Source organism: Vipera ursinii, assembly GCF_947247035.1.
Source record: "Vipera ursinii genome assembly, chromosome: 1".
NCBI lineage: Eukaryota > Metazoa > Chordata > Lepidosauria > Squamata > Viperidae > Vipera > Vipera ursinii.
The window spans coordinates 190,932,934-190,950,834 of NC_139512.1; the positions used below are offsets into that span (position 1 = coordinate 190,932,934).

The 17,901-nt window shown below is 42.6% G+C and overlaps 1 protein-coding gene across 1 annotated transcript in view; it reads right to left on the reverse strand.

Annotated features, from left to right (window-relative positions):
- Positions 1-7,880: 7,880 nt before the first annotated feature.
- CD2AP (CD2 associated protein) overlaps positions 7,881-17,901 on the reverse strand; it is an 88,473-nt gene continuing 78,452 nt past the window's right edge. Inside the window, exon 18 of the mRNA XM_083357336.1 lies at positions 7,881-11,625. Within this exon, the coding sequence (XP_083213462.1) occupies positions 11,584-11,625 (42 nt within the window). The 3' untranslated portion in view covers positions 7,881-11,583. The remainder of the gene's footprint in view (positions 11,626-17,901) is intronic.

Sequence of the window (17,901 nt, forward strand, 5' to 3'; positions counted from 1 at the left end):
ACTGGTTGATTGTCCTCACTGTCAAGAAGTTTCTCCTTAATTCCAGGTTGCTTCTCTCTTTGATCGGTTTCCAACTATTGTTTCTCGTCCTTCCCTCTGGTGCTCTGGTGAACGTGACCCCCTCTGCCTTGTGGCAGCCCCTCAGATACTGGAATATTGCTATCATGTCTCCCCTATTTCTTCTTTTGACTAGGAAACCCAAGTCTTGCAGCTGTTCTTCGTATGCTTTGGTCTCCAGGCCTTAGATCATCTTAGTTGCTGTTCTCTGGATTTTTTTCCAAACTGTCAACATCTTTTTTGTGTTGTGGTGACCAAAATTGGCTGCAGTATTCCAGGTATGGTCTCACTAGGGTTTTATAAAGCGGTACTAATATTTCACGTGATCTCGATTCTATACCTCTTTTTATACAACCAAGGACTGTATAGCTTTTTTGGTTGCTGCTGCACACTGCTGGCTCTACTAGGACTCCAAGGTCCCTCTCACAGCTACTGTTTTTGAGCCAGGTCTTGCCCAATCTGTACTTGCACCTTTGATTTTTCCTGCCTAAATGACATATGTGATCATTTTACTAGACTCTCCCCCATGTATAACTGTTGGGTTTTGTTGCAGGGAAGAAAAATAATAATTCTTTTTTTAGCTGAATCGGAGAAGACTATTATAACAGTCACATTTTAAATGGTATCTTGAGAGACCAGTTTGTATCTCTAAATATCTCACTATAGATAATCCTCAATTTAACAACCATACTTTTAGTGACCATTTGAAGTTAAATTGGCCTTGAAAAATGTGACTTATGACCAGTCCTCGCATTTATAACCATTGCAGCAGCTGCATGCTCATGTGATCAGAAGTTGGGAGCACGGCAGCCAGCATTTACAATTGTTACAGCATCCCCGGATCACATGAAACCATTTGCAACCTTCCCAGTCAGTTTCTGCCAAGCAAAGTCAATGGGGAAGCTGAATTTGCTTAGCAACTGTGTGCTTCATTTAACATCTGCAGCAATTCACTAAACAATTGTGACAAAGTCAAAAAGTACTTGTAGTGAAAAATCACAAAAAATATCTGGAATTAAGTAGCAGTGGTTTTGCCAAAGTTGGCCAAGGGTCAAGTCTAGATCATGAACATAGGTGGTATGTTCAGGCCTCCATGAGGTCAGATCTGTTCCTGGATTCTGCCCCATAGTTGCTAAGGCTGATGCATATCACAGATTACTGTATTTCAGGAATCTCAAACTATTTTGCTGGGGAGACATATCACAAAGCAAAATATCAAATGGGGTATAGCAGTTGGAGGGTGCCAAGGGATACATTGGTCCCAGTGACATCATACTGAGGACTCCAGCATTAAGCACTATTGGAATTTGTTTGATTTAGCTTATACTACTACGTGGACTCAGCAACTATAGACTATAAACCTGGTATATGATTCAAAATTATTGTAAAACCCAACCATTCTAGTTTATTCAACAGAACCTAGATAAAACAAACCTTGGCTTCATGCAGTGCACAAATTACTGTCAGATGGAATGAAATAATATCAGAATAACAGAGTTGGAAGGGACCTTGGAGATCTTCTAGACCTCCATTATAATGACCTGATATTCTGCTAATTAATTTGCAATAATAATAGAAAACTTTACACTTTGCAATTAGATGCAGCAAAAGGTAGAAGATGTAGGAACAATACCAGAATGGCTTCTCCCATTCCTTTAGCTCCTCTGCTGCCCCTACAGCCCCTACAGCTCCTCTGCTTCCTACTACCCCTACTTACCTTTGTTCATTTTCTGGGCAGGTAAACCCCATGTCCAGGACTAGGCTACAGCACCCCATCATTATTTTCTGTGGGGACCATTTGGAACTCAGAGGCATTTTTGAAAATGCCCACCATCAACTAACAGACAAGGAATGGAAATGATGGTGGTGGCTAGTATATTCTCTGTCCCCAGTATTTGATATATTGGGAACTATATATATATATATATATATATTAAAGTCTCCCTTTAATTCTTTGTTAGCAATCTAAAACATTTATGCAAAATAATGATTGTCACAGTTGCGACTACCGCCTGTGGACGGCCTGAGTTTGGGCTGATAAAGGCACAAAAAGATTTGGCCCGTATTTGGGCCAGCAAGGTGTTCAAAACACTCAAGACATATCTCCCCTGCCTCTTCCCTCCCTGATGCAGCTGACAAAGTGAGAAAGAGCCTGTGGCCTAGAGGTTAAAACAACTGCCTAATGTGCAATCAGCCCAGGTTCGAATCTCAGAAGGGTGTGGCTGACTGATGAGAACAAATAAGTTTGAAATGGCTATATCAGTCTCCCTTTAATTCTTTGTTAGCAATCCAAAACATTTATGCAATACACACACACGCACACATACACAGAGTGAGATGTGATTCTTAATTGAGCATGCTTAAAATGTAATATGTATTTGCACTTGAAAAGCACTCCAGTGATTTAGGGAAATTCATCATAACATCCTGGTGTTCTGGCTTTCAACCAGATTTGACATGATTAGACACCCATAACGTGTACTTTTTGTGCAAAGCTAGAAGTTAAATAGACAAAATTAGTAAAGTTATGTTTATGCCTTAAGGGCCGCATTTTGGAAGTGCTAAGAAAATTGCAGAATATTAATTAGAGATATTTTTTCTTATCAGCACTCTTCATAGTTAAATTAGACTCTTGCTTTATGATGTGCTTATTCAATTGGATGTATTGATGCCTGAGGATCTTCACAGCTAGCTGAAATTATGGTAACTTTTTATGGAAGAGATAACATCCTTTCTGCTTTTGTCCCCAGAGGGCCAATCTTAATCAACTTCAAATGATAAAGGAGGATTGCAAAGAGGACTTATGTGAAAGTTGCTATTCCCAAAAATAGATAACTGACAGATTTATTTAAGATTATGATTTGGGGTAAGTTTCCAGTGCTTGACTAAAGAACATCAGAATAAGGCTGAAGATTGATTTCAATTTCCTAAAAACAGATAAAGGAAAGATGTAATTGGTCTGTTCTAAGCAAGTAATACTGAGACTCCATTCATCCAGTTTGTAGCACAGGACCCAATTTCCCATTGATTATTGATTTGTAGAAAACATTCACAATTTTATTTGCATTGCATTACTTAATATCCATATAGAAACAGAATTATTGTATTCTTATGTAAGATTACATTATGAAGTCAACTGAATTGGGTAAAAAATAAATCTAGAAATCTTTTTTTAAATGTTCTATACATTAAAGTTCCATAAGCTAGACAGGTTGGTTTTTGATGCTCGGAAGAAGAAATGTGGGACAGTGATAGAATCTAGATTAAAGTCTAGATCAGGGGTCGGCAACCTAAAAAAGAAAAAGAGCCACTGGGAACCGGTTCCATCACAAATTAAAAAAAGAGGGAGCCGCGTGCGTGTGTCCATGCACGCGCATGCGCAAAAAGGTTTTTTGCGCATGCGCGGACGCACGCGGCTGCCATTTTTAAAAAAATGAGATGGAACCGGTTCCCGGTTGCCCGATGGCGACGGCCCGTCTGCAAAGCTGCCGCTTTCGGCAGCTTTGCAGACGGGCCGTGGCAGCTTCCGCAAAGAGCGGCGCCCCTGCCCATTCCGAGAGGTGCGCGCGCACCTCTCCGAACGAACGGAGGTGCGCGCGTACCTCCGCGCGAATGGGCAGCGGTGCCGCTCTTTCAGGAAGCCCGCCGCGGCCCGTCTGTGAAGCTGCCGAAAGCGGCAGCTTAGCAAACGGGCCGCGGCAGCTTCCGCAAAGAGCGGCGCCCCTGCCCATTCCGAGAGGTGCGCGCGCACCTCTCCGAACGACCGGAGTTGCGCGCGCACCTCCCCAAACCTTTGGGGAGGTGCGCGCGTACCTCCGTGCGAAGGGGCAGCAGCGCCGCTCTTTCAGGAAGCTGCCGAAAGCGAAGGGTCAGCGGCGCCGCTCTTTCAGGAAGCTGCCGAAAGCGGCAGCTTCCTGAAAGAGCGGCACCGCTGCCCGTTCTCCGAACGACCGGAGTTGCGCGCGCACCTCCCCAAACCTTTGGGGAGGTGCGCGCGTACCTCCGTGCGAAGGGGCAGCAGCGCCGCTCTTTCAGGAAGCTGCGAAAGCGAAGGGGCAGCGGCGCCGCTCTTTCAGGAAGCTGCCGAAAGCGAAGGGTCAGCGGCACCGCTCTTTCAGGAAGCTGCCGAAAGCGGCAGCTTCCTGAAAGAGCGGCACCGCTGCCCGTTCTCCGAACGACCGGAGTTGCGCGCGCACCTCCCCAAACCTTTGGGGAGGTGCGCGCGTACCTCCGTGCGAAGGGGCAGCAGCGCCGCTCTTTCAGGAAGCTGCGAAAGCGAAGGGGCAGCGGCGCCGCTCTTTCAGGAAGCTGCCGAAAGCGGCAGCTTCCTGAAAGAGCGGCACCGCTGCCCGTTCGCGCGGAGGTACGCGCGCACCTCCCCAAAGGTTTGGGGAGGTGCGCGCGCAACTCCGGTCGTTCGGAGAGGTGCGCGCGCACCTCTCGGAATGGGCAGGGGCGCCGCTCTTTGCGGAAGCTGCCGCGGCCCGTCTGCTAAGCTGCCGCTTTCGGCAGCTTCACAGACGGGCCGCGGCGGGCTTCCTGAAAGAGCGGCACCGCTGCCCATTCGCGCGGAGGTACGCGCGCACCTCTCCAAAGGTTTGGGGAGGTGCGCGCGCACCTCCGCCCATTCGGGGAGGTGCGCGTGCACCTCTCCAAACGGGCGGTGCCACTCTCCATTTGGAGAGGTGCGCGCGCACCACTGCCCGTTGGAAGAGGTGCGCGCGCACCGGGCGGCTGGGAGCCGCAAGAGACGGCTCAAAGAGCCGCATGCGGCTCCGGAGCCGCAGGTTGCCGACCTGTGGTCTAGATCAAATGAACCAAGAAGAAAGAAGGATCAGATATAATAGAAGATGAAAACCGGAATCAAATGAAGCCTGAATTCTCTAAATTTAAATGTAGGCAAAATTGCTTAGAGCCATAGTTTGTATAAAATATTATTTAAATAAGTCTGAAAGTCTTGCTTGGAGGAAATGTGATCTGGTAGATCATAGGATGTAATCAACAGTCAATGAAAATCCAAAGAAATTGTGCCTTGTGAAATTTGGGTGTGACATCAGAAACATAGTGGCTAGATGACTTCTGAAGAAGGGAGGACAGATCCATGTAAGTGGAATTGACAATTGCAACTAAAAACAGGCAGGTGAATGAACAGTTCGCATTCTTCAACCCACTCTGGGCAAGAGAGGATGCAGGTTCACACAAGCTGTGTTCCCATAGTGCCTATTCATAAAACTTCAAGGCAGCAAACAGGAAACAAGGGAATATAAACTGACACTTCCTCTGCCTATTAAAAATTGGTTATTAGCTACTTTAAAAAGGTTAGGTAAAGGTAAAGGTTCCCCCGCACATGCGTGCTAGTCGTTTCCAACTCTAGGGGGCGGTGCTCATCTCCGTTTCAAAGCCGAAGAGCCAGCGCTTGTCCAAGGACGTCTCCGTGGTCATGTGACCGGCATGACTAGACGCCAAAGGCGCACAGAACGCTGTTACCTTCCCACCGTAGTGGTCCCTATTTTTCTACTTGCATTTTTACGTGCTTTCAAACTGCTAGATTGGCAGAAGCTGGGACAAGTAATAGGCGCTCACTCTGTTACGCGGCACTTGGGATTCGACCCGCCAAACTGCCGACCTTCTGATTGACAAGCTCAGCGTCCTAACCTTTAAAAAGGTTAAACACCTTCAAAATAACAAGGCTGGAAAGACCAAATGAATTCTTTCATTCCTTAATATTTCTTAAATTACTTTAAAAGCTTTAAGAATATAAATAGCAAAAAACAAGATGTTTAGAAAGTTTTAAACATATCAAGAGTTCTGAAAAGTTGGAATATTTGATTTTGAATATTAATATTCTGAAATAAATTCTAAAGAATAATTGTATTTTTGTGGAAAAGGAAAGCTATTTTCAATATTGAGACACTACAAGAGAAGTAACAAGATAAGCAACTTGGTGTTCAGAGACATTTTTTAGGAATTGCACTGGGACCCTGAATCATTGATGTCAGCTGTGTTGTTTGTTCTTAGGAACATTCTATTCCCAGATGAAACAGTTTACAGAAAAGGATTTGCAACATAATCTATCTGAGAATGTGAACAAGAATTTGTCATTAGACATAAAAAAAAATCAGAGGCTTAAAAAAAAGGAAATAAGAATGCCAATCTGAGAAATTGGTATATTTTTTGCTGAACTTAGAAAAGAGGCTTTTTAAATTTTTGAAGAAATTTGAGACAAGAAACAACTATCATCTGAATGGATTAAAGAGCAAGATTGTTTTATGCAAAAAGTAAGAAACACAGTGTTAATTTATTCAATCAGGGTTAAAATTGGGGCATATTATTTTGGGTGGTTCTTTTGGGACTTGCTGACATCTGAACTGGAAATGTGTTGGGTATTGGATTTGCTTATGGTTAATATGGTACTTGGGAGAGCCAGTTTTGTGTGGTGGTTAAGGCATTAGGCTAGAAACAGGGAGGTCATGAGCTGTAGTCCTGCACAAAGCCAGCTGGGCAATTGTGAAATTCTGAAAAACTGCCCCTAAAATTGCAGTTAAATTGTTCAAGCAGGCTCCGAAAATTAGGCACAATTGAATGGAAATGGGAAAAAATGTTTAAGCCTTTAAACATGTTCATGTTACGTATCCTAACCTGACAGCATCTACATTGGCTTGTTTTTTATTTAAATTAAGAGAATTTTATGAGGTTGCTCTCTTTAAAGGAGATATTGTCCCCCTTGTCATGTTCAGTTTCAGCCTTTGGTTGGAGGTTGGGACTACTTTATACCTTTTAAATGTGGTTATTCTTAGTTAAGAGTTGAGATATAGAATGATGATTGCTTTAGATTCGTTAGGTAATATTATTTTAGAGATCTGTTTGGATTTTTTGCTTTCAGCTGGATTGGAAAAGATATTTCCTGAATTATAGTTCAATTATGGGATGAAGAGTTTTGTATGTGTTAAGAGGTGAAAAGAGAGAGTAACTGTTTACACTTATGAGAATGGGAAGTTGCTTTCTTAAAAGAGTTGCTCTATTTTTTCTTTTCTTTTTTAGTTTGTATTACCTTTTACTATTGTAGTACTATTTCTTCATTTACTATCTTCATTCAGAAAAAGGTTTAGGAGATAATGGGAGAAAACCAAGCAATGTTCTCCGCAAGCAGATATCCTGTGATCTGTTCATATTACGCTGTTTGCAAATATAATAAACAGAATAACAGGTTTGATATTTTTCCTTGCAAAAAGCAGTCCCTAAAGGGAAACCAAGAAATTGTATTTGCCTAATTTGGGATTGGGGATATACTAACCACAAATTTGCTTTTTCAATTGTGGTCAATGACCAGCCCACAAAATATATTACATGTGTGGTTAACGCTGATTAGTTCATTAGGTAGAACGCTGGCATCTTACATGGTGAAATTTAGCCACACTTAAGGATACAGAATTGTTTGAATATGTTTTAAATAAAACTGATCAGAGTAACCAGGATATTTATTTGGTGTAGAGTTAACAGAACTGAAAATGAATGTAATTGCGAATTTTGATGGCTCCTTCAGATTGATGTTATCTTTTAAGTGAAAATAAGGGCAACAAGAAAGGCATTGTGAATTATTAGCAATTCTGAAACATTTTTGTCATAACTTTTAATTATTCTTAATTGGATTTTAAGTTTGATCAGAGAGACTTAGCCAAACTCTCAAGGCTAAGAGAATTAGTTTGCTTAGTACCTCACTGTATGTTGATCAGGCTAAACTGATTTAAAGTAGTATCAGTTAATATACTTTCAGTATCACCCTTCTATTGTTTTGTTAGTATACTTTAATATTGAGGACTTGTTTACTATAATTAACAAAGTTTTTTCTTAAAACTTTACATATTCCATTGAAGAAAGAAAAAAAGGCCCAAGCACTGTTTTGGGTACAGGCTGCTCACTCCTGTTCCACTTGGTTCTGGAGAGGAAGTGCTTTCATTAACTGGATCATTTAGTGTTTTGGAAGGAAATAATTCCATCTATCAAGTTGTCTAATTCCTATTTTGTTTCACAATGAACAAGAACATCCAAGTATTTACCTTTTGTCTCATCAATTATATATGAATCAGATTTCCTGATTTCCCTAATATTTCCATTCATCTCCCCAAAGATGGTTTTTAATTCAAGAACATGGCATCATTAAATAACGTTACCTTATTCCACCCAATAAAAATGATTGTACTATATTGTACTGGCATCTTAAAAAGTAAATACTGAAAATCAGTGGTGACAAGAATTTTTTTTCTCACCTCTCACATGTAAGTTGAATTATTTTTTGTAATCACACAAAAGTCCTTTTCTCTATACACAAATACAAATGAATCACATAAATCATGTTTGAATGCTTCTGAACAAAAATATGTTTCATATTAACAGCATATAATTTTATTTGTGGCATTTTAATAGTATACATAATTTTGCAGCACCTGTAAACAAGTCAGTAAATATTCCTGCTTGAAATAAATTTTATTCTTTGGAATGTTTGCATCCAGTCCCATTTCCCATTAACAGAGCATAAAGACAGACATTAGAGAGAAGAGCCATCATTAAAAAAAAACCTTCATAGTGGCAATCTCTAGGATTTGTTATTATATCAGTCATCATTGCACTTGTTTCTTTATTGCTACAGGAAAAAAGACAATTTAATAATCAACACTTCTGAGTTCCATGATTGTCCTATTTATCTGCTATAGGCTTCAAGATAGAAAAAAAACTGTTTTACAGCAACCTATTCTGCCTCACATTCAGGATCTCAATAAGGAGCATATAAATGACTTTTCTTTAATTAAAACCAATTCTTGTTTGCATAATCACTGAAGATTGTAAAGGAATTGGAATCAGCAAAAAAGAAAACCCTCTCAAATTTCAACACTCAAGGTCATTGTTTAATTTGGGATGGACCTGATCAATTAAGAGAGATCAGTACATACATCTATCTCCTCTTATTGAGTGTGCCGTTCCACTCTGCCCAGTTTCGGTACTGCACCAAAACCTCGACTTGTGGAACAATACAATACAGCTCTAGGGAGGAACAGAAATGTGTTTTGACTAGTGCAAGTAAGGCTTTTCTTTTTAAGGCACCATTTCTACTTATTATTTCTGCTTCTGCAAAAATATGAAGGGAAGAGGAAAGCAAGTATTTTTTCCTTCAAGTTGTTATCAGAAGGAAGAGGTGGATCTTTGGTGGAAAAAAAAATCCTTGCAGCTTTAAAAAAAAATCCCCTTGCAGGAGGAAAAAAAAATATTTTCCTTCTGTGGAGGTATGGAATAAAGAAAAGATGGCTTTGCTCTATGCTGGAATGTTCCCAAGAAAGTATGAACTCTCTCTCATTGCTGGTGCTTGTTTGTTGTTTGTTGTTGGGTTTTTTTTTGGGGGGGGGGGGTAAAACCCAAATTCACGTTTTAAAAATTCCCCATGCTTTCCCAATTTTGTAATGTGAAGTGAGGGGTGGAGGTTAAAGACGATAGAAAGTCAGGGCTGAAGCTGCTTTCAAAAAGCTACCATGTACTGAAAAAAATAATACTTTAAATGAGCATTGGGAGAGAAAAGGCAGATGGCTTCTAATCTTCTATTCTGCAAAATTGTGGTTTTGAAAGGACACCTAGAACGTGTAACTGCTGCTATTCAAGGAAATTAAAAAAAACTTGTTTTTCCTATGACCAAGAAAAAGGGGGGGAAGCTTTTCTGACTACTTTTTAAGACAGGACAGCAGCAACAAAATACAATGGTACTTTAGGTACCTTGGAGGATGGGCAACTTTTTTGTCTGTCAGTCCACCATGCTTGTTGAAGAAGGTGGCTTGTTTTCTTTTTCTCCCAACTGAGCTTTACAGGGGATTGCTTGCAAAAGATCTGTTCCAAGACAAAACATCCCTCCCAGCTCAGAATTCTCTGCAAAATGAGGAGCTCAATAAACACACAAATGAATATTTTGTCTAGTAAGCCAAGAATGATTAATCTCTTTATAAATTAGTATAAAATGAATCTTGAGCTAGAAGTTAATAATCTGAGAACATTATTTATTACTACGATTATTAAGGAAAGCTGGCAACAGAGAATGATCATTAAGTGATATATTAGATATATGTTATTAGCTCTGTATCCATATAGTAAGCAAACAGTCAGCATGATTTTATGCACCTATGTTTTCATTTCCAATTTTCATCCACTGATTTATATTTGGAATTAGAAATCTTATTCTTTTATGTTAAGAACACCAACATGATTTGCTCACATCCAAATAAGACAAATTATTAATGCCTTATAAAACAGGACATAGGCATCAAAACTTTCTACTCTCTTAAAACAAGCCTAAAATCATTCATGAAACATAAAATTAAAACATAAAATCATAAAATTTTAGGATAGCAATGCTAGAAGAAAAAAAAGGCTGAATTATATTTTTATCTTTGGCTTGAACAAAGCACTGAAGAAGTTCACTTTTTCTTTACAGAAAAAAAACCTGGATTTTAGGCTGTAGAAATAACTTAAAACAAGATGACTCAAAGAAACATTGTTCAACATATACAGTAATTCAATTTGAATTCCAAAGCATAAGCCAAATATTTATTTAAAAACTTATTACTGATTTACTGAATACTTTAACAACTATCTAGATGCTATACCCTTATTTTAAGACTGCATTTAAAAACTGGCAGCTTTAAACATTTTGTTATATGTTTTAGGTTATAGATTTTTAAAATGTTACAATTATTAGTGCAAAGCATTTTAAAGCTGATAAAATTGTAGTGTTAGATTATAATTTGTAAAAAGAAATTTAACACTCAAAGAGAATATTTAACATGTCACATTCTGTAATTAGAAAAAAATGTCATACTGTAGGATTGTCTCAATTTTATGCCTTGATTTTTCTATTTTAAGTATCCATGTGTTTGTATGTGTCCATGTGTCCTAATTATAGATTGTTTCCATAAATTCTATAGTGCAAGAATCACAGTACTGTACTCTGAATTCTCAGGTAAGGAAATATTACAATATCATAGTGCTAGGGTTTGGTAATCCTTCTGCTTCATAGTGAGAACAAACTCAAAAAGACCTGAACAATAAAACAGCATATGATTAACACCATAATCCCTTTAGCATGGTGAAAAGAGTAGTAACCGTACAAAACTATACTATTTTCCTCTCTCTTATACTATATATTTTACAGTTTATTTTCAAAGTTATATTGCCTTTTTTATAGATCTCTTAAAATTAGGGTATATTCAATAAAAATATACTAAGAACCCCTCTTTTATACAGATTCAGTAGTATTCTCAAGCAAACCCTGCCACACTGCATGGTAAGAAATAAGGCCTCTCCTATATTGGCAAGAAACAAATGAAAAAGCTATCCATTTTTTTTTCTCATAGCTCACAAAATATAAATAAGATTATATTCAAAAAATTTTAATGGAATGCTATCATCCGTTGGCTTGAGGTTTAAAAAAGTCAATTTCATTTCTGATTCTGAAATCCTGGCACATTAAGGATCAACAACACGTGTCTTTCATGTAGTTATGACAGCTTTCTTGAGCTTTTCTATTTCCATCTGTGAATGATATAATAGTAAACATTAGTCAAATAGGGAGTTTCATATTTCATACACATTTACAAGCCATCAAATATATTTTAAATTTAGGACTACTCTTCATTCTACTATATTCTAGAAATCTGTCACTGGGATAAGTCATTCTCTGCCATGACAGTCTCATGCAGCATCAACACACGACAGCTTCTACCATTTAAATTATTTATTTAGATTTATACGGCTGCCCATCTCACATAAAGCAACTCTGGCCAGTTAATGCAATAAAAGCATAAATACAATAAAAGGATGAAATAAATAAAACACAACAGAAAACAAGCAAAAATGAATACCAAGAACAAATACATTCAAGGAATTTCAAGAAACTGAATCCCAGTTTGTATGGTTCTGAAGGCTTGAATTCAGTGATTCAAGGCTTTGCTACTAATGAGTGTTTTGCAAAGTGCCTCATGGCTCTACTCTCTCCCTCCCCTTTTTAATATCTATATGAAGCCACTGGGGTGAGATTATACATTGGTACAGAATAAAGTATCAATAAGTGATCATACTCAGGTGTATGTTCTTGTATACTCAACTGCATAATGTGCAGCGGTTGCACCTGTTCCTGCATCAGCAGGCTTTGCTTATGGTCACTGATGCCTTAGTAATCTCTTAACTGCAATGAGAATACCTCTGAAGACTATCTGAAGTCTTAATTTAGTCCAAATGGTATAGCCCAGAAAGTTATGGTGGAGCTCATTATGCCCATGTGTTACCACCACATTGTTAGCTCTACTGACACTCAGCAGGCTTAATCAAGGTGCTGATTAGGATTTTTCAAACCATATTTGGGTTAGGACCAGAATATCTGCAGAACTATGTGTTCCCCAAAACATCAGTCTGCAGGACAAACTCCAGGTTCCCTTGCTTAAACACTGCACTCTTACGGGACCTAGGAAGGTACATCTTTCTTGTGCTCTGAAATAATCCCTTCCAATATATGATGGGCTCTAACTCTACTTGCCTTTAAAAAAGTTGGTAAGACTTTTTTTTTCCTCCAGGTGTTTGGGTACAGTTGAATTACTAATTATCTCATCTGGTTACCATTTTACAGTGTTTTTCTTTAACATTATATATTTTTGTTGTTGGTTTTTATTTATTGACTTATTTTATTCCATCTTTGTTATTTTTAGAAATAACTCAAGGTGATGAACACACATAATATACTAATACACTTTCCTCCTAATTTTTATTGTTTACTTTTGTTCTATGCTGCCTAGGGATGCCCATTTTTTGAGTTCAATGTCTGCCCAATATTTGAATTGGTTATCTTAGAAAGGCATGAAAATAACCAAATAAATTTGAATCACAGAGAATTTTCAGTTAACATCACAATCTTCTATAGTACAGTATAATATTTGTTCTTTGGAAAAACTATAGCCTGGAATACATATCAATTAAAGACACAATCTTAGAAAAAAATCCTAAGTCTAAAGTAGCTATTTTATTCCCTATTCCTAGTTTTCAATTGTGGGCTTGACTATTGCAGTTGTATAGAAGATTAAGCTTACCCTCAATTTCAATACCAGATTTTACAGGAGAGGATTTTTCCTCTTGCAAACTTGTAAGACTGTGGTTTTGATGGGAACTATGAGTGCATTGCCTAGAATCTTTGAAACCTCTTGATTTCTTCAAGATTTAACTCCAAGTGACTATGGAGACATGCAGAAATGTTTTTCAGTTTCTGTTTAGCTGTACCCTCGATACTGTAGTTCTATGTCATCTTGTATCCAAGTACTAATTAGACTCAATTCAACTTACGTTCTAAGCCAAGAAAAGATCAATCACTGTCTACATAACACTAATTATATTTTCTATCAATATATAAAAGTAAGTTTACAAAATGGAGAATACATACATTAAAATTGAATGTCATTTGTAAAGTTGGAAACAACATTAACATCTATCTAGTCTTTTACAATTCTCTCTTTAAAAATATTTTCTCCAAAACTGCAATTTATGTATTTATTTAATTTAATTTGTATACCGCCCTTTTCCCGAAGGACTCAGGGTGGTGTACAGGGCAATAAATACCAAATACAGAATACAAAAATTAAAAACAGATTAAACCACAGTGCCCAAATACAATAAATAAATTACTTAGAAACAGTAATTAAAACCCCAAACCCATCAGACCAGGCCGGCTTGTTCAAATAAATAGGTTTTTAGGTCACGTCGGAAGGAGCGCAGGTCGGGAGCCATTCGGAGCTCAACCGGTAAACGGTTCCAAAGGTCAGGCGTGCCCACAGAGAACGCCCTCCCCCTGGGGGCCATCAGTCGGCATTCTCTGACCGGAGGCACCCTGACGAGGCCCTTTCTGTGGGAGCGCACCGGGCGGAGGGAAGTTGACGCCGGCCGCAGGTGCTCCCTTAGGTACTCCGGACCCATGCCATGTAGGGCTTTATAGGTCATTACCAGCACCTTGAATCTCACCCGGAAGGCAACTGGAAGCCAATGCAGCTCGCGGAGTAGAGGTGTTACATGGGAGTATCGGGAGACCCCCAATACAACTCACGCGGCTGCATTCTGCACAAGTTGGAGAAGTTGGAGCCTCCGAGTGGTCCTCAAGGGCAGCCCCATGTAGAGAGCGTTGCAGTAGTCTAACCGAGAGGCCACGAGCGCATGAGTGACTGTACGCAAGGCATCCCGGTCTAGATAGGGCCGCAACTGGCGCACCAGGCAAACCTGGGCGAAGGCCCCCCTAGTCACAGTTACTATATGATCATCCAAAGAAAGCTGTGAATCTAGGAGGACTCCCAAGTTGTGAGCGCTATCTACGGGGGGTAAAAACTCACCCATAGTAAGAGATGGAATGATCTGAGTTTCCCAAGATGCCGGCACACACAGCCACTCAGTCTTGTCCGGGTTGAGCTGAAGCCTGTTCCTCCCCATCCAGACCCAGACTGCCTCCAGGCAACGGGACATCACGTCGAGGGCATCACTGGGGTGGTTTGGGGTCAAAATGAAAAGCTGGGTATCATCAGCATACTGATGATACCCAACTCCAAAACCACGAATGATCTCACCCAGAGGCTTCATATAGATGTTGAACAGGAGAGGTGAGAGGACTGACCCCTGAGGAACTCCACAACCGAGAGGCCTCAAGGTCGACCTCTGTTCCCCTGCCAACACCGACTGCGAGCGTCCCAGGAGGTGAACCACTGAAGGACCGTGCCTCCCACTCCCAATCCCCTGAGATACCATGGTCGATGGTATCAAAAGCCGCTGACAGGTCTAATAGGACTAGGACAGAGGAACAACCCCTGTCCCGAGCCCTCCAGAGATCATTCACCAGAGCGACCAATGCCGTCTCCGTGCAGTGCCCAGGCCTGAAACCCGATTGATACAGGTCCAGATAGTCAGCTTCCTCCAGGAACAAAGGGAGCTGATGCGCCACCACGCTCTCAACAACCTTCGCAAGAAAGTGAAGATTGGAGACCGGACGGAAATTGTTTAATACAGCTGGGTCCAAGGCAGGCTTCTTGAGGAGAGGTCTCACCACTGCCTCCTTCAAGGTGGCGGGGAAACTACCCTCACTCAAGGAAGCAGTTATCACCGCCTGGAGCCAGCCTTGTGTCCCCTCCCGAGCCGCATAAACCAGCCAGGAGGGGCATGGGTCCAATAAACACTTGGTGGAGCTCAGCTTCCCCATGATCCTGTCCACATCCTCCAGAGTCACAGGATCGAACTCCTCCCAGATAACATCGACAAGACCGCCCATGTCCTGATCATCAGACTTTGCCCAGTCGGAGTCCAAACCGGTCTAAATCCGAGCGATTTTGTCCGACAGATGTTGGCTAAACTCCTCGGCATGACCCTGCAAGGGCTCCTCCCTCACCTCCTGATTAAGGAGGGAGCGGGCCACCCTAAACAGGGCGGCCGGGCGGTTATCTGCGGACGCGATGAGGGTAGCAAAGTAGTTGGACCTTGCCATCCTCATCACCGCGAGATAAGACCTTGTAAAGGACCTTAGTCGCGATCGGTCGGATTCAGACCGGCTGGATCTCCAACAGCTTTCTAGGCCCTGTCTCCGACGCTTCATCTCCTGAAGCTCCACGGAGAACCATGGAGCCCACTAGGATCTGCACCGGGTCAGGGGCCGCAAGGGTACAACTCGGTCAAGAGCCTCAGTGGCTGCCCTTTCCCAGGCTTCCACTAAGGCATCTGCCGAGCTGTGAGCGAAGGAGGCAGATGGGGACCCCAGCGCTGCCTGGAACCTCTCAGGATCCATTAAGCGTCTGGGGCGGTACCATCTAATTGGTTCCTCACACCCACGGCGGCGAGTGGCAAAACGGAAGACCAGCCGCAGGAGATGATGATCGGTCCATGACAGGGGCATAACAATTGGGGAGCCCCCACCAAGATCATCTAACCACCGTCCAGATAAGAAAATCAGGTCAAGGGTGTGGCCTCCCACATGAGTCGGTCCCGAAATTACTTGCGTCAGGTCCATGGCCGTCATGGAAGCCATGAACTCCCGAGCTAACTCAGATGATCCTCCCAGAGATGGTAGATTGAAGTCCCCCAAAACTATAAGTTTCGGGAATTCAATCACCAACCCAGAGAGGACATCGAGAAGCTCAGGCAGGGCTGCTGCTGCGTGACTAGGCGAAAGGTACACCAGCAGCAAGCCCAACTGCGCACCAGGGCCGCATCTCAGGAAGAGAGACTCACAGCCAACTATCTGGGGAACAGTGGCCTCCCGCGGACACAAGGTCTCCCTCATAACAACAGCCACTCCCCCACCCCTACCCTGAGCCCGAGGCCAGTGTAGCACCCGGAAACCTGGTGGGCAAAGATCAACCAGAGGAATACCGCCCTCTGGGCCCAACCAAGTCTCCGTGATGCAAGCCAGGTCCGCCTGCTCACCCTCGACCAAGTCGCGGACGAGAGGAGCTTTATTAGCAACAGACCTGGCATTCAAGTACACCAGCCGGAGCTCAGGGGGCTGCACATCCTCGCTCCCGGGACCTCGGGGCGGAACCAGAGGGTCGGAGTGCCTCACCGCTTGCAAGCAGCGGAGAGGCCTTCCCTGAGATCGATACGGCCCTCTGTTCCTACAACTGCTGCCATTCCCTAACGTCGTGGGAATGGGTAATCCCACGACCAGCCCTGGAGCCCCGGAGGCAACCGACCCCCGCTCCTCCCCCCCGCGATCCACACCGGAACTGGCCTGAACCGAGGTTGTTGGACTGCCCCCCTTGTCCAAACAACCAAAAGAAGTACCCTCCCCCCTCCCTAACCCCCAAAAAAATTTAGACAAAAAACTAACCAGGGGCCTCTTATTGGATTTATGTCAGAGGCCCCTGCCCATGCCCAGCCATCTCTCAGGGTCCCAGTAAGCGGGCCCTTCATCGAGATTATAAACAGCTAGAAAGGCGGGTCGCACCCAGGAAGGGGGAGCACCCCTGAGGGCGAACAAGTCCGTGAACGAATACTTGAAACAAGGCATAAGGAGCAAATCCAGGTAAAAGGCAGTCCGTAGGTAATAAGGAGGATCCAAACAGAGGTTAAATGGGTGTCCCGACCCTCCACCCAGCTACTGCCACTCAGCTGGGTGAACCCCCAGGGCAGGCTGACCACCGTCCTCTCACGACGGTCGCAAAGCCTATTCCCGGGGGGGTGGTCTGAAACACACACTCTGGGTATAGCATGCCCCATAGAGCTCTCACCTCTAGGGGCAGCAGGTGTAAGTTCAAGCCACCCTCTCACGGTGGCTAATACCCAGAGTCCTCTGAGTCCTTTGGGGATGATGTGTAGAAGACAATAAGCAATAGTTCGTGAAGGCAAGAGTGTAATAGATTAGTAAGCCATAATAGTCTGCTCTGCTAACAGCCAAGTCCTCCGCTGCTCCGCCATTCCAGGAGATTGTTCCTGGCCACAACTCCATGGGCCCCCAGTTCTACAGTCATTGGGACCTTCCAGAGTGTGGTCTACAGAGTCTAACTCCTCCAGGCCTACTAATTTCCCCCAAGCCCCGTTAGAATCCAACGGCACCGACCAGATCACAATAGGTGCCGGAAGGAGCATGGGTTTATCAGGCTCCTCTGGGACAACCAGGGTCCGCTGGGCTCCACTGGGCTCCACCGGGGTTAACCGGCTAACCCAGGAACCTTCGGGGGAACCAGAAACACTGAAGGTGCCAGGCCATCTGGAATAAGTAGAGCAAACAGAAGACAGAACAGGTTGACAGCAAAGCCACCGCCGAGCTACCGAGGCTGCTACTGTTGCCGGAACGCC